The 23,960-nt window shown below is 42.6% G+C and overlaps 1 protein-coding gene across 1 annotated transcript in view; it reads left to right on the top strand.

Moving 5' to 3' along the window:
• The first annotated feature begins 3,222 nt into the window (after positions 1 to 3,222).
• LOC311044647 (uncharacterized protein) overlaps positions 3,223 to 23,960 on the top strand; it is a 34,088-nt gene continuing 13,350 nt past the window's right edge. The window contains exons 1-2 of the mRNA XM_084056359.1: positions 3,223 to 3,559; positions 22,792 to 22,896. Of these exons, the coding sequence (XP_083912485.1) occupies positions 3,253 to 3,559; positions 22,792 to 22,896 (412 nt within the window). The 5' untranslated portion in view covers positions 3,223 to 3,252. The remainder of the gene's footprint in view (positions 3,560 to 22,791; positions 22,897 to 23,960) is intronic.

Genomic DNA, 23,960 nt, shown 5'->3' with positions numbered 1-23,960 from the left:
TTGGTGTGCCTTAATTTTATTTCAACGTAAATATAACGAAAGCGTAGGCTATACTTCGTCTAACTGAATAGATATTGGTTTGATTGTCATTTCACATACTGTTCCATGTTTATCACATCATGTCACTCAGAGCGATGCATGTCTGTTCTCTGTACAATTTCAAATTAATATACCAGACTTTTATTTAAATCACCATATAACCCTACCTTCTTAAAATGAGGCTATAAGTATATATCATTCATTAGACCTCCCAAGGGAGCATGTTTCTCAGCACTAACCACGAAGCAGAGAATGATAAAGATCTTTACAGCATATCATAGTTTGCATAAAAAAAAGGTTATGGTTATTGTTTGAACCCAGGTGTTGTTTTTTATAACGAATATGCCATTTTTGACTGCCCTAAAGTGTGTATGCCCAGGTGTTTTTGTGAATGCATGTTGTAGATGCATGCCATGTGTAGTTCAGTGCTTATAGTTAAAACCTGAATTCATTATATTATAGAGAGTTAATTATGATTCAATCATGGACACATTATTAGGAATTCATCAGCGGCTTGAGCGGAAGGCGTCGCATATAGAGAGTGTGCACCATTTTGTGTAAGAAAAACTTGTTTTGAAGAGAAAAAGAAATTGCAGAAAATCTTGTCAAGTGGAAATGGGTGTGGCCTGTATGGGGTGTTGTCTCATACATTTTTTCTTTCTTCTTACGACCTATTCGTACGACCTATGGTCGTAAGAATAGGCCAAATTATAGTGAAGACAATTTATAGTGAAGGTCCTTCCTTGGCCTACTTGGATTGGTCTAGCAGTGACTGAGATTTAGCCTGGGATCAATACCATTTTCGGGTTTCTGATCCGGTCGGAACGTTACGTCATCAGGTGGCCGTAACCAACGACCTGAACCACCGGCGCCGTGCATTTCCAAAATGATTACCCTAGTTTAAAACGTGTTTAGTTTGTTATAATTGTTTTGTTTCTTTTGGTTTAATAATCGTTTTGGTATGTCCATTTTCTATTTTATAACTTGTGTCGCGACTAGTGAGACTAAACTAATTGAGTCGCATTAGGTGGGGAACAAAAACAATATGACGCCAACCGGAACCAACCACCAGAACCACGATTCTTTTTTTCCTTTTTTCTAAACCGGATCACACAGGCTAGTTTTAGAACGAATACCAGGCTTTCCTCTGAGGTGGAAAGTCCGGTGACGCGAGGTTACCTGAGATTAGCTGTACATAGACAGACAGACAGACAGACAGGGGCAAATAATGACAGAATGACTGGAAGGACGGCTGCTTTTTATAAGCCAATGGTTCTACAACTTTTTCATGTCAAGAACCCCCAAATCAATTAGTTAATAGACACAAATATTTAGTGCCAGAGACCCCCATATGAGATTTGTGTTGTTAAAAAAAGATTCAAGGCTGTCATACAAAAGACAAAGAGGACAGATAATGAGAACACAGCAAGAATGAGTCGTATTGGTCATTCGGCTGGATGAGTATTAACATCATTAAGACCTGAGGCCGATTATACAAACTAGACCATACCCGGTCGACGCATCCGTGGGGGGATATGCGCACATGATCTGGCAACCCGGGAGGCAGTTCGTCCCATAGCCATGGCGACAGTGTTTGACACAAAAACGCTAATAAGAAGCTGAGATTTGGTGAAATTGAAAAACGGGCTTCACAGTTAAATTCAGATGGTAATGGTCAATGGCTGTGTGCAAAATCAGAGCAATTGCTCCAGCCACTGAGGAGAACCGGGTAGCTTCACCTACTCACCACTACGCCCTTCACTACGCCCTTACTAGAATTATAGTATGATGGCTTCTAAATCAGTAGTTCTCAAACTTTTTTTGTGCCAAGGACCCCCAAATTGATGTATATTTGGCCACAGTCCCCAATCTGAAAACGTTTTGTGCCAGGGACCCCCAGAAGAGAAGATTTTCAACACTTTCAATATTTTTCAAAAATGTTCAAAAATAGCAGATGTACAAGCTCGCAGCGCGGCATGAAGTGACACGCTGTGAGCTTGTATATCTGATATTTTTGAATTGCCAACACTAAAATCTAAAATGACACAGATGCTTTCTCGGTTTTAATGGGTTAACATAATTGTACAGCTTCATGGCAGCAGTTTTTTTCTTTCTTTTTTTGCTGTGTTCCCAATAGTGGTGATACTATGGTATTGTAGATCAGTGGTTCGCAAACAATTTCATGTCAAGGGTCAAGGACCCACACACTGATACATTATTATTATTAGGCCACGGACCCCTATTTGAAAATCCCCCATAACAGAAGAGAAGATTTGATTTGATGAAGATTAGAAAATAGCTGATCTACGAGCTCATATAACACTTGGCAACACTTGCGCTTGTAGATCAGCTATTTTCAAATAGCCACAAATAAATGAGGGCTTAAGTGTTTAAACTGCTCCTACTTTTTTGCTGGGGACCCCCTGAAATCCCCTCAAGGACCCCTGGTGGTCCCTGGGCCATACTTTGAGAACCACTGCTGTATATAACAATGATAAGTAGCACTCTATGACGTGTTTGTGGTCAGTAATGCCTCGCTTACCCTCACACAGGAAACATCCCCTCACTTCCTGTCTTCATCTCACTACCTGCAGTAAGAGCAGCAGCACTGTCTATTGTTCAACATAATGTTCCATTTAGTATCATTCTTTATGACTGTTTTATTGTAATTATATACATGTACATCATTTGTCCTTTCAGTCAAAATGTAATACTCATTGATATGCACAGGAAGTGGATCCACTAGTAGAGGTGTGTGTGTGTGTGTGTGTGTGTGTGTGTGTGTGTGTGTGTGTGTGTGTGTGTGTGTGTGTGTGTGTGTGTGTGTGTGTGTGTGTGTGTGTGTGTGTGTGTGTGTGTGTGTGTGTGTGTGTGTGTGTGTGTGTGTGTGTGTGTGTGTGTGTGTGTGTGTGTGTGTGTGTGTGTGTGTGTGTGCGTGCGGTGCGTGCGTGCGTGCGTGCGTGCCTGTGTCTAACTACTATCTGGGAACATCTACTGTAAAAATAAATGGTTTTATACATTTTTTTCTTTGTTTTTGCGAATCTATCTTGAGAGATTAGTCTAACTGTGTCATGACTACTGCTTGCAGCGTGTTTGTTCATGTGAGTCAGCAGGAGGTTGTGGATTTCCGTCTGTTTCTTCCTCATTGCCCACATCGTCTTGCAACCAAACTGCAGCAGACGATAGTTGATAGTTTGCTTTCAAACTTTTAAGATGGCTACAGATATTTATGCCATGCCAGACATGACAAAGAAGGTGAGACAGAGAGATGGAGACGGGGGACAGAGACATGGAGACAGAGGGCAGAGACATGGAGACAGAGGACAGAGAGATGGAGACAGGGGACAGAGAGATGGAGTTGGAGGACAGAGAGGAGACAGTGAGGACAGTGGACAGTTGGAGGAGAGGGGGGAGAAAGGGGAGAGAGAGGTGAACATCTACGAGAGCGTGGATGATTTAGGCCTTGTTCCTGGGCCACAGCAAGTCACGACGCAGAATCTGGCAGGAAGACACACTCGGGGTAAGTTTGACATTGTTATTTCATAAAAGATTATCTTGAAGCATGTGCAGTACCCACACAGTTCAATGTTATTGCTTCCTTTGATATTTCTCTCTCTCTCTCTCTCTCTCTCTCTCTCTCTCTCTCTCTCTCTCTCTCTCTCCCTCTCTCACTCTCTCTCTCTCTCTGTGCTTTCCTGTTACAGGACGGCGCACTAAAGCAGCGAGAAGGCCTCTCATAGTAGTCATAGTGTGTCTGGTGGTGATGTGTTTCATGCTGCTGGGTGCAGTCATAGGCCTGGCCGTGCGCTGTGAGTATTCCACGTCACAAAACTACCACATCACTCACTCAGGGTTTTTGTTGCCTGTCATTTTCTAGCTGTGCAATCTCCAAATGTCACATCAGTGCTTTACCCACACCATGATGTGGCAGTGGCACTAAATAATTTGTCTTTGAATCGTTTTCCCAGTCATTTGTTGACTTGGGTCATGTTTGATCTTGCGTTAGTTAGTGTCTCTGGATAAGAGATAAATGCCTAGCTTTCATGCAATTGTAATGATGTGACCTTTCTTTTTCGCATTCTCACTCATGTAATGAGTTGATTATTTTTGCACGTGTGTGTGTGTGTGTGTGTGTGTGTGTGTGTGTGTGTGTGTGTGTGTGTGTGTGTGTGTGTGTGTGTGTGTGTGTGTGTGTGTGTGTGTGTGTGTGTGTGTGTGTGTGTGTGTCTGTGTGTGTCAAATGTGGAAATTACGTTTTAATTAATTATTCAAGCTAGAAAAAGTGCTCATCGGAGCACAGGTCTCCACTAGGTCAGGCAGGTTATTGTGGGCCAGCCATGTTCGAAATTTGCCAATCAGGATGGAATATAAAATACTGGGACAGATCCGTCTTGATCACAAGACTATAGAGATACTACCGATTTGCCTGATTTCTGGACAGAATCTGAAGGAGTATCAGAAAATGTGTTTTACAAAAGTCGGCCTCCTGGTGGCGCTATAACAGGACAATGTGAAAAGGCTGGCTTGTCTTCCTCGTCCTAGTCGGAATGTGTGAGCAAATTTCAAGGCAATCGGACGCTCCGTTTATGATTTGAGGCATTTTGCTCAAAACAAGCCAACTTTAGATGCCAATCAAGATGGATTATGACAAATCGGACAGATCCGCGTTGATCACATGTAGCTCTAAGCGTAAGATCTCTCTCCCACACTTTCATCTTTATTGCTGGGGATGCTTCACAAACATCCTGTCATTCACAGCTTGAAGTGTGAGCACTTCTAGCAAATCTGACTGATTAAATATCACTGCCTCCGACACTTGTCATTCTCTTTTCAGCATGCAACAAGCTACCCACCTCCGACCCCAACTCCACCTTGTCTCAATAGTCTAGTTGTGAAGGAAGGAGGTTCATCTGAAATGCCACCGCCAGCGACTAGACTCCGGGGTGGTTCTCCCTATTAAAAGTTAATCTTATACGTTAACTGTTAACAGATTCTAATCAAATCAGGAAAAGGGGAAATGTTAAGCCCCTTCCCCCCAACCATCCATCCTTTACTTGCACTATTATGCCTGAACAGTACCCACTGTACCTCATCTGCTGTTTACAGAATATACTATGAAGTTGTTTACGCAAAGTTACTGTAGGTGGCAGCTACTGAAGGAAAAATGTTGTTGGTGTATTATATTACAACCAAGTTTTTATTTATTTATACTTTTTATTTGATTTGATGATGCTCTTTTCATTCTCTTTTTGCTTTTTGCTTAAATCTTTTTATGTTTTCTATCATTATTCTATTGTTGTTATTACCTATGCTGCTGCATTGTCTGAAGGAAGCCTCTTATGGACCTGTACACAAGATGTAACAATAAAGTTCAACCTTCTAATTTCCAAAATGTTTTATCTTTTATTTAATAAAAAAATGTTTTTTGCAATAACTTGATCTCTCCTTTTATTGAAATGACTATAGAGATATGTGTACCGATTTGCGTGATGTTTTCTCAAAATCTGTAGGGGTAATATATCAAAAAATGTGTTTTACAAAAATCTGACTCCTGGAGGCGCTATAAGGCCGATGTGAAAAAAGTGACTGTGCGTGCAAAGTTTCTCGCCGATCTGTCCAGTTATAGGTAAAAGTCACGAATTGGCTTGTTATCGCGCCATCATAAGTCCTATTTGAAAGCTTTAGGGTGGCATGTCGTCCTTGGCCTAGTGGTAATGTGTGTGCAAAGTTTCACGGCATTCGCACACTGTGTTCATGATTTGAGGCATTTTGTTCAAAACGGAACACTCCTGCAAACTTTGGAAGACAATCTTAGCCAATCAGGATGGAATATGAAAAATCCGACAGGCCATTTTGGTTTAATGACTATAGAGATACACATGCACTGCATTGTTATTATATTTACAGTCCAATAAATTGTCTGTTGTAGGAATGGCAATTGTAATGTTATCAAGTACATGAGTTTCACATGTTGAGAATGAAACAAGACAAGTAAAGGAACTGACCAGGTTCATTTCAAAACACTGAAACATTGTATGAATTTTACATGAATAGACTGGCGTATATATATTTTACACTGAATTATACATTTTAGGAAGGAAGCCATATCAAATCTGCCTTTGTGCCCTTGTGCCGGGCCAGACGTTGGACCTGTCTGTCTCTGGTGTACTGTGTGTAACACGTACTGTAACAGTGTTGTGGGGTGTGAATGTGAAGTACATTGTAAAGCACACTTCCCTCTACATGTCTTGTTTCTATATACAGTACTGTGTAGTGAAAATGCACGCACGCACACACTTGCCCATATGTAGCAGCCCCTCCTCACGCAGTGCGGTGCTCAACTCTTCTCGCGCAAATTGTCTTGTTTGCTCCACTTGAAAACAGCTGTCACAGTGTTATGGTTTGCTGCTGTTAACTTGTGTGCAGATAAGACTTGAATAAAAACAAGATCCTGAATGGATGAAAGTGAGTGCTGGTATTCTTTTCAAAAAACCTGTGTGCAGAACCTCTGTACAAGGTTTACTGAAGTAAAATGTGAATACAGAACATTACTGAAGTACAATGTGAATACAGAACACTTGTAACAAAGTAGTACATTGCAGTATTGATACTTTTACTTAAGTAAAAAATGTGAGTACTTTTTCCACCACTGCTCACTCCCTCCCTCACTCACTCACTCACTCACTCACTCACTCAGTACATATACATAATGTGAAATCCCACTTGTTGCATGCACTCACTTTGCAAACTCTGCACAATATTGCATGCTAATGCTTGTTGTATACACACACACACACACACACACACACACACACACACACACACACACACACACACACACACACACACACACACACACACACACACACACACACACACGCACGCGCGTGCACGGCCACACGCACATATGCATGCATGCACACAATGTTTCATTAAAACATTTTAGCTCAAACAATTGGTCCCTTTCATTTATGACTGTAATTGTTTTATTTATAACCCTTTTGTGTGCATTGTGCAACTTTATAGAGATCATGAAGCTACAGGAACACTAGCATCTGTACAGCCTACGCATGTGAAACTAGAACAATTTCCTCGCATAAAAGGTGTAAAACCACAAAGCCTAGAGGAGAGCTGATATTGTCAGAGCTGCTGAGACCATTACAGGGGCAGGTGCTCAGGGCACATGCACTGTTTTGAAACACCATACACCAACATCATCTACAGCATAACCTGTTGTTCAATTCCATTTTCAAACAGAGAGTAACCTGGAATCTTAAAGTGAACATGTTCACTTATAATAACATGCTCAAATGTAAGGTTTCAACTAACACATTTCAAAGAGTTAAACGTCAGGGGAACCTGAAAGGTAGCATCCGCAACCTTATCTAGGCCTTAAGTAGTTTTGCGATGGGTCAAACTAGGTGTTTTTCATGAGTCTGAATCGGTTGCAAGCATTTGTTCTGCACCAAAACCACTCCTTAGCAGAAAAAAAACAGCCATGCTCACTTTTCCCGCTTGTCGCAAATGTATTTTTTTTTACTGGACCTTTATAACAGCAATAGACCAGAGGGGAACAGCTCAGGACCCCTTGTCCAGTCTCCCCATAAGATCCCACTCTAACCAACTTCAAGGCCCATGAGATATTATGTCCCTAGACTTTTTTTTATTTGCCTGACAAGCACATATTTTCAGATAGACCTGATGGTCTGACACAGTCTTTTTTTTCCTGGAGCCTTTTAACCATAGACAGGGACGAGGGGAACAGCCCAGGATTCCCCATAGGGTTCTACTCTACCCAACCTCCAAGCCTTAAGGTCGTGTTCACTGCTGCTATCTGACAGAAAAGCATCGTTTCCAGCATACACCTGACTCACTCAAACTATGTGTTTTCTTTCTTTCTGGAGCTTTTTAACTATGGAGAGGAGAACTGCCCAGGACCGTCTAGGACCATGGTCCCTTTTAAACTAACCAAACAGTCCTGGTTTGAACGAGCCCTAACAAACGTGTCTCATCTCTCTCTCTCTCTCTCTCTCTCTCTCTCTCTCTCTCTCTCTCTCTCTCTCTCTTCTCTCTCTCTCTCTCTCTCTCTCTCTCTCTCTCTCTCTCTCTCTCTCTCTCTTTCTATCTCTCTCTCTCTCTCTCTCTCTCTCTCTCTCTCTCTCTCTCTCTCTCTCTCTCTCTCTCTCTCTCTCTCTCTCTTTCTCTCTCTCTCTCTCTTCTCTGTCTCACACACCCACTGGCCGGGGGGAACACACACACACACAGGCGCACGCACGCACGCACGCACGCACGTGATTAAAACATGTTGGGTCAATCAGTTGGTCCTTTTTTATTTGTTCTATTTATAATCGTATTTGTAAAAGTTGTTGTTGTTTGATGGACAGCTCTGTTGTGTTTGTGTAACATTACAGAGCTCACAAAGCTACAGGAAAACTGTGCTCACTTCTAGCTTCCGTCAGTACAGCCTATGCAGTGTGGTTGATTGTAAGAAAGAAAAGAAAGTGCACCACAGAGCACCTTAGCAGAGGAGAGGAGGTGGTGTACTGACATCAGTGAAGATTATGGTAGAAATGGCCGAAGATGGAGATTATGAAAACATTGAGCTCCAAGAGGAAGATGGTATAAACTACGAGGATGAGACCACGCCTACAGCAAGAATAATTCAAGGAGAAATGGCTGTCGAAGGGCATTATGACCAACTTGATCTCCAAAAGATAGACGATGCATTCTATGAAGATTTTCAGACCATGACAAAGAAGGAGAAAGATCTACAGAATATACTGCAGTCTGGTAAGAGATGTTATGATACTAAAACTACAATACACACACACACTTACACGAGAATGTGGGCCCTAGCCCGGCCTTGGCCCATGGAATTCAGCCCAGCCCGGCCCCTGGCCCGATAGGTGGCGCAATTTTACAGCTCGAGCGCGGCCCGACGCCCGACACCTTTTTATTTATTCATAATTAACTATTCATTATTTTCAAGCTGTGCTTTCACTGGTGCATGCAGCAGCCACACTCTCAGCTGCGCTCTGATAAAAACAAACCCACAAGAAGTCAAGAACACACACATCACACTAAAAAGTAGTTGTAGTTGTAGCTTTTTAGACGTAACTACACATATTAGGTAGCTATTATGGTGCGTTCATGGCATGTGTTAAATTGCACGCCAAAATAAAGCAGCGAGAGGCAACTTTTCCTTTATCTCTCTGGCTGTCCATCGTTCAACAATTGTGTGTGTGGCTTTTGGTGTGTGCGCCACAGTGGTGGGAAAAGTTATTTTTTTTTAAACTTAAATAAAAGTATCAATACTGCAATGTAGAAATACTCTGTTAAAAGTCCGGAATTCAAAATTTACTTGAGTAAAAGTACAAAAGTATTGGTATCAAAATGTACTTAAGGTACCAAAAGTAAAAGTACTAAGAATGTCCCATTTCACAAGTTTAAAAAAAAAAATGAAAATAGCAGATCTACAAGCTCAAATGTGTCGCATTGTGAGCTTGTACATTTGCTATTTTTAAATGGCGAAATGCAGGTAGGGCTGTATGTTTTGTAATAATAATCAAAATCTACAAAGTAGCTAATGTTTTCAAATAATTATAGTGGAGTAACAGTACAATATGTGTCTCTGAGATGTAGTGGAGTAGAAGTAAAAGTATTGAACATTGGAAATATTCCAGTAAAGTAAAAGTACCTCAACATTGTACTGAAGTACAGTACTTGAGTAAATATTACTTTCCACCACTGGTGTGCTGCTGTGCTGTGTGGTGTTGTTGTCACGTGACCAACAGTGTGCAGCAGCTGAAGGCTAGGAGGCTCTAGGGTGAAATTCACTGTGTGTGTGTGTGTGTGTGTGTGCGTGCGTGCGTGCGTGCGCGTGCGTGCGCGTGCCTACAATGTTGGAACATCTTCTGTAAAAAATAAATGGTTTTATTTGTTTTTTCTTTGTTTTTGCTATTCTATTTTGAGAGATCGTATCATGACTACTGCTTGCAGGCTGTGCGTTCATGTGAGAGTCAGTACGTGGTTGTTGATTTCCGTCTGTATACTTCCTTATTACTCACATTGTCTTGTAAACAACCTGCAGCAGACAGTTCTAGTTTGATGTAGCTCATCAAGACAGGAGAGGAATATGTAACATGCTGTAGGTGCAATTTTGTAGTCAATAGTTGATAAGATGGCTACATATATTTATGGAGTTAGAGGACAGAGAGATGGAGACAGAGGGCAGAGAGATGGAGACAGAGGACAGAGAGGGGACAGAGAGATGGAGACAGAAGACAGAGAGATGGAGACAGAGGACAGAGAGATGGACTTAGAGGACAGAGTGGAGACATTGAGGACAGTGGACAGTTGGAGGAGAGGGGGGAGACAGAGGAGAGAGAGGTGAACATGTACGATGTTACAAACCTTTGTAATGGTCCTTCCTCGATTACACTGTGGAAAGTATAGGTCAATGTGCAAAGGACAGGGGGTAAAACATACTCTCTCGCCATGCCTTCGGCCTGACGGAGACAAAAATGCTTATTCCTGCAGCAGCAATGTTTTTGCACATTATTTCATTTAAAATATTATATTGAAGCGTGTACAGTGCCCAGTTCAATATTATATTATTATATTTATATATATTATATTCTCTCTCTCTCTCTCTCTCTCTCTCTCTCTCTCTCTCTCTCTCTCTCTCTCTCTCTCTCTGGCTCTGCTTTCCTGTTGCAGGACGGCGCACTAAAGCACTGAGAAGGCCTCTCATAGTTGTAACAGTGTGTCTGGTGGTGATGTGTCTTATACTGCCTGGAGTGGTCATAGTCCTGACCATGCACTGTGAGTATTCCATATCACAAACTACCACATCACTCAGGGTTTTTGTTGCCTGACATTTTCTAGCTGTGTGATCTCCAAATATCAACTCAGTGCTTTACCCACACCATGATGTGACACTAAATCATTTGTCTTTGAACTCTATTGACCGTTTTCCCTGTCATTTATTGACTTGGGTTCAAGAAGTTACATGTCCGATCTTGCGTTAGTTAGTGGCTCTGGATATGAGATAAATCCCTAAATTGCATGCGATTGTAATGATGTGACTTTTCTTTTTCACATTCTCACTCATTTACCGTTGTTTATTGTTTTAGTCGAATCTGCAAAATGTGGGGAGGAAAGGGGTACTGTGGCTAGGGTTGCCAACATCCAGAACTGGAGAAACGGGACCCATGCACGCGCGCGCGCGATTTTTTTCGGGTTTCCCGCGGATAAAGTAATTTTTTTTTGTTACTTTATTTCGGTTTTAGGGTTAGGGTTAGGGTTGGGAACAGGCTGACATGCCACACAAACAATGATGCCGTTCCCACCGGAGAAAATCTCACACACACACACACAAGCACTCGTGCGAGCAACTGAGCGGTCCTAGCGCCCATCTCATAAAGCACACAAACACGCAGCCAGACACTGCAGTGTGCGCAAACAGAAATATATTTTTTATTTTTCCCTTTACACCGGAGTCCGGGACAAACAAAGTCCCGTTCGGGACACGCCCCTTTTGGCTCAAATACGGGGCGTCCCGGCTAATACGGGACTGTTGGCAACCCTAACTATGGCAGACCAGGGGAAACAGCCAGGCCTATTCCACAGAGAGGGCGGGTCCCTAAGCTCAGGCTGGGGGAGGTGGTAGGTGGAGTGTATTATCCTGTCCAGGCATTGCAGCCACTGGGAGCCTGGCAGTGGACTCACCTGCAGCCGGTCAGGCAATCAAGGGGAGCCTTTAAATAGCCGGCTCACAAGCCGGCTGGAGAGTCAGTTTGGAGGAATGAGGAAGCAGGCCACGTCACTCTGTTCCACATGGAAGCGAGTAGGAAGGACATCTTGCAAGCCGACTGAGCTCCAAACCTACTGAACCCTGAAACATAGTAGTCACTGCTCTCTCTCTGTTTACCCCCAGGATTGTGGAGCCCCCACCTGTGTGTAGCGTATGTACAGGCCCAAGCCCCGGATGGGAGGATTCCTAAGTTGCTTTTGCCCCAATTCCCCTTTCCCCTAATCGTTTGAATAAAAGACTATTTAATTTAACAAGCCAACTTACTCTGAGCCTCTTGTTTTATTGTGAATCTCACCTGTATTCCCCAAGGTTGCCACAGTACACATGTGAGATGTGTCTCACACAAGAAAACTACCCAGCTTAACTTTTGATAGTGTGTGAGTTGGCTAGTAATGTATATATACATGCTGGGATCTATTCACATACTCACACACGGGAGGCATGCGTTAATCCGACAGACCTTTTCTCCGACTATGTGGCATCCGCGTGCGGTTAGGGTTAGGGTGCGGGTTTGGTTCGGGTTTACTGTTTAATGTCGGAGCACTGCGCTGTCGGAGGAATGCGCTGTCGGACTAACGTATTGCACCCCTCACACACACCTACCTGATCAGGTCACACAGATCAAGAACAGTGCTTATTGCCACTTTCTTTTTGTCATTTGCAGATGATTCACTGATGATGGAGATGAGTAAAAAAATTATGCTGGAGAGAATTGAGCTCATGTCCAGATGTCACAATGAGTAAACCAGCTTACAGGTGACAGATGTAGTAATATCAAAAAATGCGTTTTGCAAAAATCAACCTGCTGGTGGCGCTATAACAGGCCAATGTGAAAAGGGTGGCATTTCTTCCTCGGCCTAGTAGGAATGTGCTTGCAAAATTTCATGGATATCGCACGCTGCGTTCATGAATTGAGGCATTTTGTTCAAAACTGACCAATCCTGCAAAATTTGGAAGCCAATGTTAGCCAATCAGGATGGAATTTTGAAAAATGGGACAGATCATTCTTGATCACAGGACTATAGAGATAATGTGTACCGATCAAGGGGCAAGGCTTGGATATTTACGATGAGGCCAACACGGAAGCTTATGAATGGCCAGAGTGAGGCACTGTTTTACCCTGCGCCGACCTGGAGTGTCAGAAAGAATTTATTTTAGCGCAAGTGAATGGGTTTTTGACAAACTTTAGACTAGATTTTCTTACCGTAATAAAAATTGTCATAAATTCTATATTCCAGTCGCTAGTTTAAAGTCTCCTTTCAATCATCATGATATGCGTTTTGCTAAATTATGGTCCCATTTATTCTAAAATTGACGATAAAGTAGGCTATGCTCCAGGAGGGGCAGGATGATTTGATTGACAACCTACACAACCAATAGCATTCATTCCCCGCCCCCGCTCTTGATTGACAAGCTACCCAACCAATAGCATTTTTGGGGGTGTTTTCCGGTTCGCTGGTCACGTGTCTGGTCTCAACCAATAGCGTTTGAGTTCCGGCGTGGCCAACTGTATATATTAACGATGGAGGAATGCATGTTCCTGAACTATCAGCTTCATTTTCGTTCAGTAGAAAGCAGGGGAGTGGCATTGTCCATTCATTTATACAGTCTATGGTACCGATTTGCGTGATTTTTGGACAGAATCTGAAGGAGTAATATCAAAAGAATTGTTTTACAAAAGTCGGCCTCCTGGTGACGCTATAACATTCAAAACAAGCCACTCCTGCAAACTTAAGATGCCAATCTTAGCCAATCATGATGAATTATGAAATATCGGACAGATCCGCATTGATCACATGTAGCTCTAAGCATAAGTTCTCTCCCACACTTTCATCTTTATTGCTGGGGATGCTTCACAAACATCCTTTCATTCACAGCTTGAAGTGTGAGCACTTCTAGCTAATCTGCCGTCAGCCAATCAGGCGATTGGACTCCGCCTTTAAATATCACTGCCTCTGACACTTGGCATTCTCTTTTCAGCATGCAACAAGCAACCCAACTCCACCACCAACTCCATCTTGTCTCAATCGTCTAGAGTTGAGAAGGAAGGAGATTCATCTGCACTGCCACCACCAGCTTCTAGACTCCGGGGGGGTTCTTCATATTAAAAGCTAATCTTATACCTACTATTAACGGATTCTAATTGCCGAAATCGTTTATCTTTTATTCAATAAAACCTTTTGTTTGCAATAACTTGATCTCTCCTTTTATTGAAATGACTATAGAGATAATGTGCACGATGTGCGTGATGTTTTGTCAAAATCTGTAAGAGTAATATCAAGAAATGTGTTTAACGAAAATCTGCCTCCTGGTGTCGCTATAAAAGGCCGATGTGAAAAAAAGGTTTTTCCTTGGCCTCTATAGGGAGTGTGCGTGCACAGTTTTACGCCGATCGGTCCAGTTATAGGCAAAAGTCACAAATTGGCCTGTTATCGCGCCACCATAAGGCCTATTTGAAAACTTTAGGGTGGCATTTCTTCCTCGGCCTAGTGGTAATGCAAAGTTTCGCGGCAATCCCACACTGTGTTCATGATTTGAGGCATTTTGTTCAAAACGGAGCTCTCCTGCAAACTTTGGAGCCAATTTCTTAGCCAATCAGGATGGAATATGAAAATTCGGAGTAACTATTTTGGTTTAATGACTATAGAGATACTGTGTACCGATTTGCGTGATGTTTGGACAAAACCTGTAGGAGTACTGTAAAAAAAATGTTTTGCAAAAATCGGCCTCCTGGTGGCGCTATGACAGACCCATGTGAAAGATTTGGGGCTCCCTGGATGTGTGTGCGCACAGCTTCACGTCGTCGGGCCAACGGTGCCGGACATTAACTGTCCACGGACACACACACGCACGCACGCACGCACGCACGCACGCACGCACGCACACACACACACACACACACACACACACACACACACACAGACGGATGGACAGACAGGGTGCAAAACATAGTCTTGGCCATGCATTTGGCCTGGCGGAGACAATAATCTGTGCTGCAAGTCCTTGAGGCCCTGGGGTCCTGTTAGCTTGCACAGCAGCTGGCCTTGTGAGATCACACAACCATCTGTTTTGCATACTGCAACCTACACTTCAAGCTACAAACCTTTGCTTGCTGAGCGTTCACAGACAGACTGCCCAGAGCTCTGACAGTTTAAAACCAGAATAGACTCCATTTGGTAATGATATTCTCAGTGTGCCTTCATTATATTTAAACGTAAACATTACGAAAACGTAAGCTATACTTAGTCTAACTGAATAGATATTGGTTTGATTATCATTTCACGTTTCATGTCAAGATACTGTTTTTCACAACACTTCGCTCATAGCGTTCTCTGAACAATTTCAAATAGGCCAGACTTTATTTGTTTAAGTCATTATATAACCTTACCTTCTTAAAATTAAGATATAAAGTAGGAATCATTCATTAGATCTTAGCACTAACCACGGAGAAGAGAAAGATGTGGATCTTTACAGCATACAATATATGTTTAAAGTGTGCGAGCAAGTGAGATGGTCTGATATTATTGGTGTGTCAAATGTGATATAAATGTAGGCCTACTAGTATTTAAGGCAGTGAAGATACTTATGCCTGCAAGAAGAATTCAAGTAATAAAGTTAGAAATGGCTGTAGATGGACATGATATGACAACCTTGATCTTCAAGAGATAGACGATGGAATCTATGAAGTTCTTCAGACCAAGACCAAGAAGGAGAAAGATCTACTGAAGATACAGATGTTACTAAAACTAAAACAAAATTAATAAAAACAACTTTTTATAACTTTTTAAAGCAAAAGTTTGTGTGTGTGTGTGTGTGTGTGTGTGTGTGTGTGTGTGTGTGTGTGTGTGTGTGTGTGTGTGTGTGTGTGTGTGTGTGTGTGTGTGTGTGTGTGTCTCTGTGTGCGTGTGCGTGTGTGTGTGTGTGTGTGTGTGTGTGTGTGTCTCTCTGTGTGCGTGTGCGTGTGTGTGTGTGTGTGTGTGTGTGTGTGTGTGTGTCTGTGTCTCTCTGTGTGCGTGTGCGTGTGCGTGTGCGTGTGTGTCTGTGTGTCTGTGTCTCTGTGTGTGCGTGTGCGTGTGCGTGTGCGTGTGCGTGTGTGTCTGTGTGTGTGTCTGTGTCTCTGTGTGTGCGTGTGCAGGCGACGAAGGCCTTGGCCGTCGTTGCCCCTCAGTTTGGCCATGTGCCCCTCAATAGCATGCCCTGAGGCCACAGTGGCCTTAATGCCCCAGCTGGCTGTACCACCTTCTCCTATTCTTCTTGTCAATATGCCAGGTTCTCTTTCTTGTCATGTACTGTAGACACCAGGGTCGTTTGTTGAGATTCAGCAGGGCTGAGCATGGATCAGATAGTACATTCCATAATGTATGTATTTGCAGATAGTCTACATTTTGAAATAATCCTTAACCCTTAAATTGAATTAATTCTTTCACTGGACTAAAATCTCGTTTTATTTGATGGCCTTCCTGCCCTGGAATTTGGCCTTTGTGCCCTCAAAAAATGGACGACACAAAAGGCCAAGTGGCCTTGCCCCTAATATGAAGAAATTCCAGGCCTGGCCCTCAGTGTCCTTGAGCAAGACACTGACCCCCTAACTGCTCCTGATCAGCAGGTTGGTACCTTGCATGGTTGCCTCCATTGGGTGTGAATGTGTAAGCAGGGGTGTCTAAACTCTTTTCAAATGGGACGTATACAATTAGCTTAATAGGGCCATATAGCTACAAAGGTACAGTACCTTGCACTGTACCTTTGGACCATAACAAAGACACATAATGCATCATATTAGGCCTACAACATTTTGATTTAATTACAGTGCAATATCAATATACCTTTGTTGGCATGGCAGTATGGCTAAATGTAAGCATCTGTGCAATCCAAAGAAAAAAAGCAAATAAAATAAATCATCTTTTTTTCACATGCACTGCATTGTTATTATATTTACAGTCCAATAAATTGTCTGTTGTACAAATGGAAAATGTAATGTAATCAAGTACATGTGTTTCACATGTTGAGAATGAAACAAGAAAATGAAAGGGACCGACCAGGTTCATTTCAAAACACTGAAACATTGTATGAATTTTACATGAATAGACAAATCTGCCTTTGTGCCCTTGTGTCGGGCCAGACGTTGGACATGTCTCTGGTGTACTGTGTGTAACACATACTGTAACAGTGTTGTGGGGTGTGTGAATGTGAAGTACATTGTAAAGCACACTTCCTTCTACATGTCTTGTTTCTATATAGTGAAAATGCACGCACGCACGCACGCACACGCGCGCACACACGCACGCACTTTCCCATATGTAGCAGCCCCTCCTCACTCAGTGCGGTTCTCAACTCTTCTCACGCAAATTGTCTTGTTTGCTCCACTTGAAAACAGCTGTCACAGTGTTATGGTTTGCTGCTGTTAACTTGTGTGCAGAACCTCTGTACAAAGTTTTTAGTCACAATAGGGCACAATAGGTCACACACGTGCGCGCGGCCACACGCACATATGCATACACGCACACACGTTTCATTAAAACATTTTGGCTCAAACAATTAGCCCCTTTCATTACAGGGACAGAGCTCTCAGCTCTGTACCTGTTTTGATATTGGCAGTCATGCCCTGTTTGACCTACAGCCATGAAACTTGGATACACATATGCGTCTCCTCATGCTGAACAACTTTCACCCTCTGACTTTTGACCTCTGACCTTTAGATCTCCCACCATTTTGAATTATATGAAAAACAGTCATTGGCTCCTAACTTCTGCATTTTTTCACTTATGGAAAATCCGCTCCCATCATTATGTCGGCAGAGGTCCAAAGTTCAAGTGTTAAACGTTTTGTGCAGATTGCTCCAAAATATAGGATTCCATAGATTTTAACTATTACAGTTTTATGAAAATTATTCATCTGCGCCTAAAACATACATGCAAGACTCACATTTCTTTGAAACGTTGCAGTAATGTAGAGAGTCATTCCAAATATCACTGAAACCAATCTCACTCCAATTGGCCAACGGGGGGCGCTATAGCAATTTTTTGAAAATGCAAACTTTAAACAGGCAAAAGTCATGCCTCGTTTGGCCGAAAGTCGTGAAACTTGCTTACACTTGTGCCTTGACTCATGAGGAACACATCTATCGCTTTGACCAGTAAGCTCCGCCCTTAGATTGTCCGCAATTTTGAGCAGTTTGAAAACACTTAAACCCAGGATTTTTCAGCTATTTGCATGAAACTGTATCATCTGTGTGATCTCCTTTTTCACAGTTCCTTGTCTGTTGGTCCAATGGCGTCTCCCTTAAATGAGTGCCTCAAGGTCGTCAGTTCAAGCCTCACTTGCAGACTTAATTTAAGTTGAATTGCAAACAACATGACTATATCAATGAATACATGTGCAAATGGTAAAGATAACCTGAAATGCATATTTGAGAGTACGTTTTTCAACGTATGACATACTTCATTCTGAAAATAGCCGATCTACAATCTCAAAACCTTTCAGATAGCAACGTGTTTCTGAGCTTGTAGATCGGCTGCTTTCACTGTTTTCGGTTGCGAGGAGACAATTTCTCTATTGGTAAATGGTTTGTGAACGAGTGATCTTAGTGTTGTTAGTGCTATTCCGTTTCTATCTCTCTCTCTCTCTCTCTCTCTCTCTCTCTCTCTCTCTCCAGTTTCCATCTCTCTCTCTCTCTCTCTCTCTCTCTCTCTCTCTCTCTCTCTCTCTCTCTCTCTCTCTCTCTCTCTCTCTCTCTCTCTCCAGTATCCATCTCTCTCTCTCTCTCTCTCTCTCTCTCTCTCTCTCTCTCTCTCTCTCTCTCTCTCTCTCTCTCTCTCTCTCTCTCTCTCTCTCTCTCTCTCTCTCTCTCTAGTTTCCATGTCTGGCCCTGTATTATCGCTGCTTGCAGCTATATTTTATAATTGTAATTGTTTTATTTGTAAACCTTTTGTGTGCATTGTGTAAATTTATAGAGATCATTAAGCTACAGGAAAACTGTGGTCTGGTTGGTCACATCTAGCATCTGTCAGTACAGCCTACGCATGTGAAACTAGAACAAGTTCCTTTCATAATAAAAGGTGTAAAACCACTGAGCCTATTGTAGAGAAGAGCTGATATTGTCAGGGCTGCAGAGACCATTACAGGGGCAGGTGCTCATGGCACATGTAATATTTTGAAGTTGTTCTGCGGGTCAAACTAGGTGTTTTTCATGAGTCTGAATCGGTTGCAAGCATTTGTTCTGCACCAAAACCACTCCTTAGCAGAAAAAACAGCCATAGGGGAACAGCCCAGGACGCCCTGTGCAGTCTCCTCAGAAGATCCCGTGCACTCTAACCGACTTCCAGGCCCATAAGCTGTGTCCCTAGTCTTATCCGCCTGACAAGCACATCTTTTCAGATACACCTGATGGTCTGACACAGTCTTTTTTTTCTGGAGCCTTTTAAAGGATAATTCCTTTTAACAGGTCGTTCATGAAAGTCCTTGCGGTGTTGTTTCCAATGAGAACCTGTGAGCAATTAGGGGTTAAGAGTCTTGCTCAGGGACAAATTTCATTTCATCGACACATACAGTATGCTGGGATGGCCTGGAATCGAACCTGGGGCAACTTCTATAGTTAAAACTCTGGTAAGAGTTTTAACTATAGAGAGGGACAAGGGGAAGAGCCCAGGACTCCCTGGGCTCGAGTTTCCCCATAGGGTCCCACTCTAACCAACCTCGAAGCCTTAAGGTTGTGTTCACTGCTGTTATCTGACAGAAAAGCAAATAACAGCCCAGTTTAATTTCTGCCTCTTTCTCAGACCCGCAGGCTGACAGATACACATATTTTAGGTTCTTGAAGACGGACGGACGGACGGACGGACAGACAGACAAACATACACATGATTAAAACGGTTAAATGTTGGGTCAATCAGTAGGTCCTTTTTCATTATATTTATAATTGTATTTGTAAAAGTTGTTGTTGTTGTTTGATGGACAGTTCTGTTGTGTTTGTGTAACATTACAAAGCTCATAAAGCTACAGGAAAACTGTGCTCACTTCTAGCTTCCGTCAGTACAGCCTCTGCAGTGTGGTTGATTGTGAGAAAGAAAGTAAAGTGCACCACAGAGCACATTAGCAGAGGAGAGGTGGAGGTGGAGGTGTGTGTGTGTGTGTGTGTGTGTGTGTGTGTGTGTGTGTGTGTGTGTGTGTGTGTGTGTGTGTGTGTGTGTGTGTGTGTGTGTGTGTGTGTGTGTGTGTGTGTGTGTGTGTGTGTGTGTGTGTGTGTGAGAGAGAGAGAGAGAGAGAGGGGTGGTTTGTTTTGTATTGGTGCACAGTCTGAGCTGTCATATGTGGTATAAAGGCAACAGTACTGACATATGTTTAGGGCAGTGAAGATTATGTCTTAGCCCATTTAGACCTGTTGTAACCTACACGTCTCTTTACCGATCAATCCGGGACAGCATCTGTGTCACATGTTGCCATATATATAGCAACATTATTATTCTTTTTTTTTTTTTTTAAACAAATTGTAGGTTCTAGAAGGCGTTTTTAGAATCGGCCTCAAGTCTAAGTGGGATAAGTCAACACACTTATCCCATTTAGACTTGAGGCCGAAAAGGTTGATCATATCAAATACCAGGAAGAACAACTCAAGTCATAAAGGTAGAAATGGCCGTAGATGGAGATTATGGAAACATTGAGCTCCAAGAGAAAGATGGTATAAACTACGAGGATGATACCACGCCTACAGCAAGAAGAATTCAAGGAGAAATGGCTGTCGAAGGGCATTATGACCAACTTGATCTCCAAAAGATAGATGATGCAATCTATGAAGATCTTCAGACCAAGACAAAGAAGGAGAAAGATCTACAGAAGATACTGCAGTCTGGTAAGAGATGTTATGTTACTAAAACTACAATATACACACACACACACACACACACACACACACACACACACACACACACACACACACACACACACAAACGAAAATGTGGGCCCTAGCCCGGCCTTGGCCCGTGGTATTCAGCCCAGCCCAGCCCAGCCCCTGGCACGATAGGTGCCGCAATTTTACAGCTCGAGTGTGTGTGTGTGTGTGTGTGTGTGTGTGTGTGTGTGTGTGTGTGTGTGTGTGTGTGTGTGTGTGTGTGTGTGTGTGTGTGTGTGTGTGTGTGTGTGTGTGTGTGTGTGTGATGTGTGTGTGTGCATTTCTTGAAGTGCCGCATGTTGCATCTTTGCCGTCCGCAAACGGACGGACGGACGGACACACACACACACGGTCAAATGTAGAGCGGCTGGCACCGCAAAAAAATATTTTGAAAATAGCAACGCATTGTGAGCTTGTATATCTGCTATTTTCAAATGGCGAAATGTATATACTGTAGGGCTGAAGAAGTGGTTACTGTATGTTTGTAATAATAATCAAAATCTACAAAGTAACTAACTTACGTGTAGTAAATGTAGTGGAGTAAAAGTACAATATTTGTCTCTGATATGTAGTGGAGTAGAAGTAAAAGTATTGAAAATTGGAAATGCTTCAGTAAAGTAAAATTACCTCAAAATTGTACTTAAGTACAGTACTTGAGTAAATGTACTTAGTTACTTTCCACCACGCATGCGCTGCTGTGCTGTGGTGAGAGTTCAATGTGCAAAAAATGCATGGTTATTCCTGCAGCAGCCATTTTTGTCTCCGCCAGGCCGAAAGGCATGGCGAGAGAGTATGTTTTCCACCCCGTCCGTCTGTCCGTGTGTCCGTGTGTGTGTCCGTGTGTGTGTCCGTGTGTCCGTCCGTCTGTGACCAGCTAATCTCCGGCACCGTTGTCTTGATCTCAGTGAAACTGTGCACACACACACTCCCTGGATGCCAATTCAGAACCTTTACCCCAATTTTTTCTCATGGGCCTTTTATAGCGCCACCAGGAGGCCGATTTGTGCAAAACATATTTTTGGACAGTACTCCTACAGATTTTGTCCAAAAATCACCCACATCGGTACACAGTATCTCTATAGTCACTAAACGAAACGGGTCTTTCAGATGTCTCATATTTCATCCTGATTGGCTACAAATGTCTTCCAAAGTTAGCAGGAGTGCTCCGTTTTGAACAAAATGCCTCAAATCATGAACACAGCATGCAATTTTCGTGACATTTTGCACGCTCATTCCCATTAGGCCGAGGAAGAACTACCATTTGAAAATTTTGAAATCAGCCTCATGGTGGCGCTATAACAGGCCGATTCGTGTTTTTACCTATAATTCCACCGATCTGTGTAAAACTTTGTATGCACACTCCCTAGAGGTCAAGGAAAAACCTTTGTCCTGCATTTTTCACATCTGCCTTTTATAGCGCCACCAGGAGGCCGACTTATGTAAAACACATTATTTTATACTACTCCTTCCAATTTTATCCAAATTTCACGCAAATCGGTACACATGATCTCTATAGTCATGTGATCACGACGGATGTGTTTGATTTTTCATATTCCATACTGATTGGCTAAGATTGACATCTAAAGTTTGCATTATTGCCTTGTTTTGAACAAAATTCCGCAAATCATGAACGCACCGTCCAATTGCGCTCAAACTTTGCACGCACATTCACACTATGTTCAGGAACAAATGACACCCTTTTAACATTGGCCTGTTATAGCGCCACCAGCAGGTCTAATTTAGCAAAACCAATGTTTTTAACAAAATGCCTCAAATCATGAATGCAGTCAGGGTCCAATTGTCGTGCAAGGCCTAAGAACAAATGGCACCCTTTTCACATTGGCCTATTATAGCGCCACCAGGAGGCCACAATAGCTTACCTGACCTGGCGGACACCTGTGCTCCGAGGAGCACTTTTTCTAGTTTGCACATTATTTCATTTGAAATAGATTATCTTGATGCGTGGACAGTGCCCAGTGCAATATTATTCCTTCATTTGATGTTCTCTCTCTCTCTCTCTCTCTCTCTCTCTGGCTGTGCTTTCCTGTCACAGGACGGCGCACTAAAGCAGTGAGAAGGCCTCTCATAGTCGTTACAGTGTGTCTGGGGGTGATGTGTTTCATGCAGCTGGGTGCGGTCATAGGCCTGACCGTGCACTGTGAGTATTCCATGTAACAAAACTACCACAACATTCTCTCAGGGTTTTTGTTGCTAGCATTTTTTGAGTATGTTTTGCACCCTCTGTCTGTCTGTCCGTTCGTCCATGTGTCCGTCGCCCCCTCCGTCTGTGAACAGCTAATCTCCGGCACCGTTGGCATAATCTCTCAAGAACAGATTAGACAAAATCAGAAACAGCAGAGGTCGCTGTTTTTCATTTTCTGTGGGGTCTGGCTACGCAAGACTACCGTTGGCATGATCGCAGCGAAACTGTGCACACACACTCCCTGGATGCCAGAGCAGAACGTCTGCCCCCATTGTTCACATGGGCCTGTTATAGCGCCACCAGGGGGCCACTTTTTGCAACAACAAAAAAATTGACAGTACTCCTACAGATTTTGTCCAAACATCACGCAGATCGGTACACAGTATCTTAGTCATTAAACGAAAAGTGTTTTTCAGATTTTTCATATTCCATCCTGATTGGCTAAACATGGCTTCCAAAGTTTGCTGGAGTGCTCCGTTTTGAACAAAATGAAACATTTTAAATCAGCCTCACGGTGGCGCTATAACAGTCCGATTCGTGTTTTTACCTATAACTCCACCAATCTGTGTAAAACTTTGTTTGTGCACTCCCTAGAGGCCAGGGAAAAACCTTTGCCCTGCATTTTTCACATCTGCCTTTTATAGTGCCACCAGGAGGCCGACTTATGTAAAAAAAAAAATATATATATATATATATATATATATATATATATATATATATATATATTACTCCTTCCGATTTTATCCAAATTTCACAAATAGTTATGCATGATCTCTATAGTCATGTGATCAAGACGGTTGTGCCTGATATTTCATATTCCATCACATTGGCTTCCAAAGTTTGCAGGATTGGTCCGTTTTGGACAAAATGCCTCAAATTGGCCTGTTATAGCACCACCAGCAGGTCTAATTTAGCAAAACACATTTTGGAACAAAATGCCTCAAATCATGAATGCAGTCTGATTGCCATGAAAGGCCTAAGAAAAAATGCCACCCATTTCACATTGGCCTATTATAGCG

The sequence above is a fragment of the Gymnoscopelus microlampas genome, assembly GCF_963454915.1.
Source record: "Gymnoscopelus microlampas genome assembly, chromosome: 5".
NCBI lineage: Eukaryota > Metazoa > Chordata > Actinopteri > Myctophiformes > Myctophidae > Gymnoscopelus > Gymnoscopelus microlampas.
The sequence above is the reverse complement of the archived record's forward strand: the minus strand, read 5'-3'. Positions and strand labels throughout refer to the sequence as shown.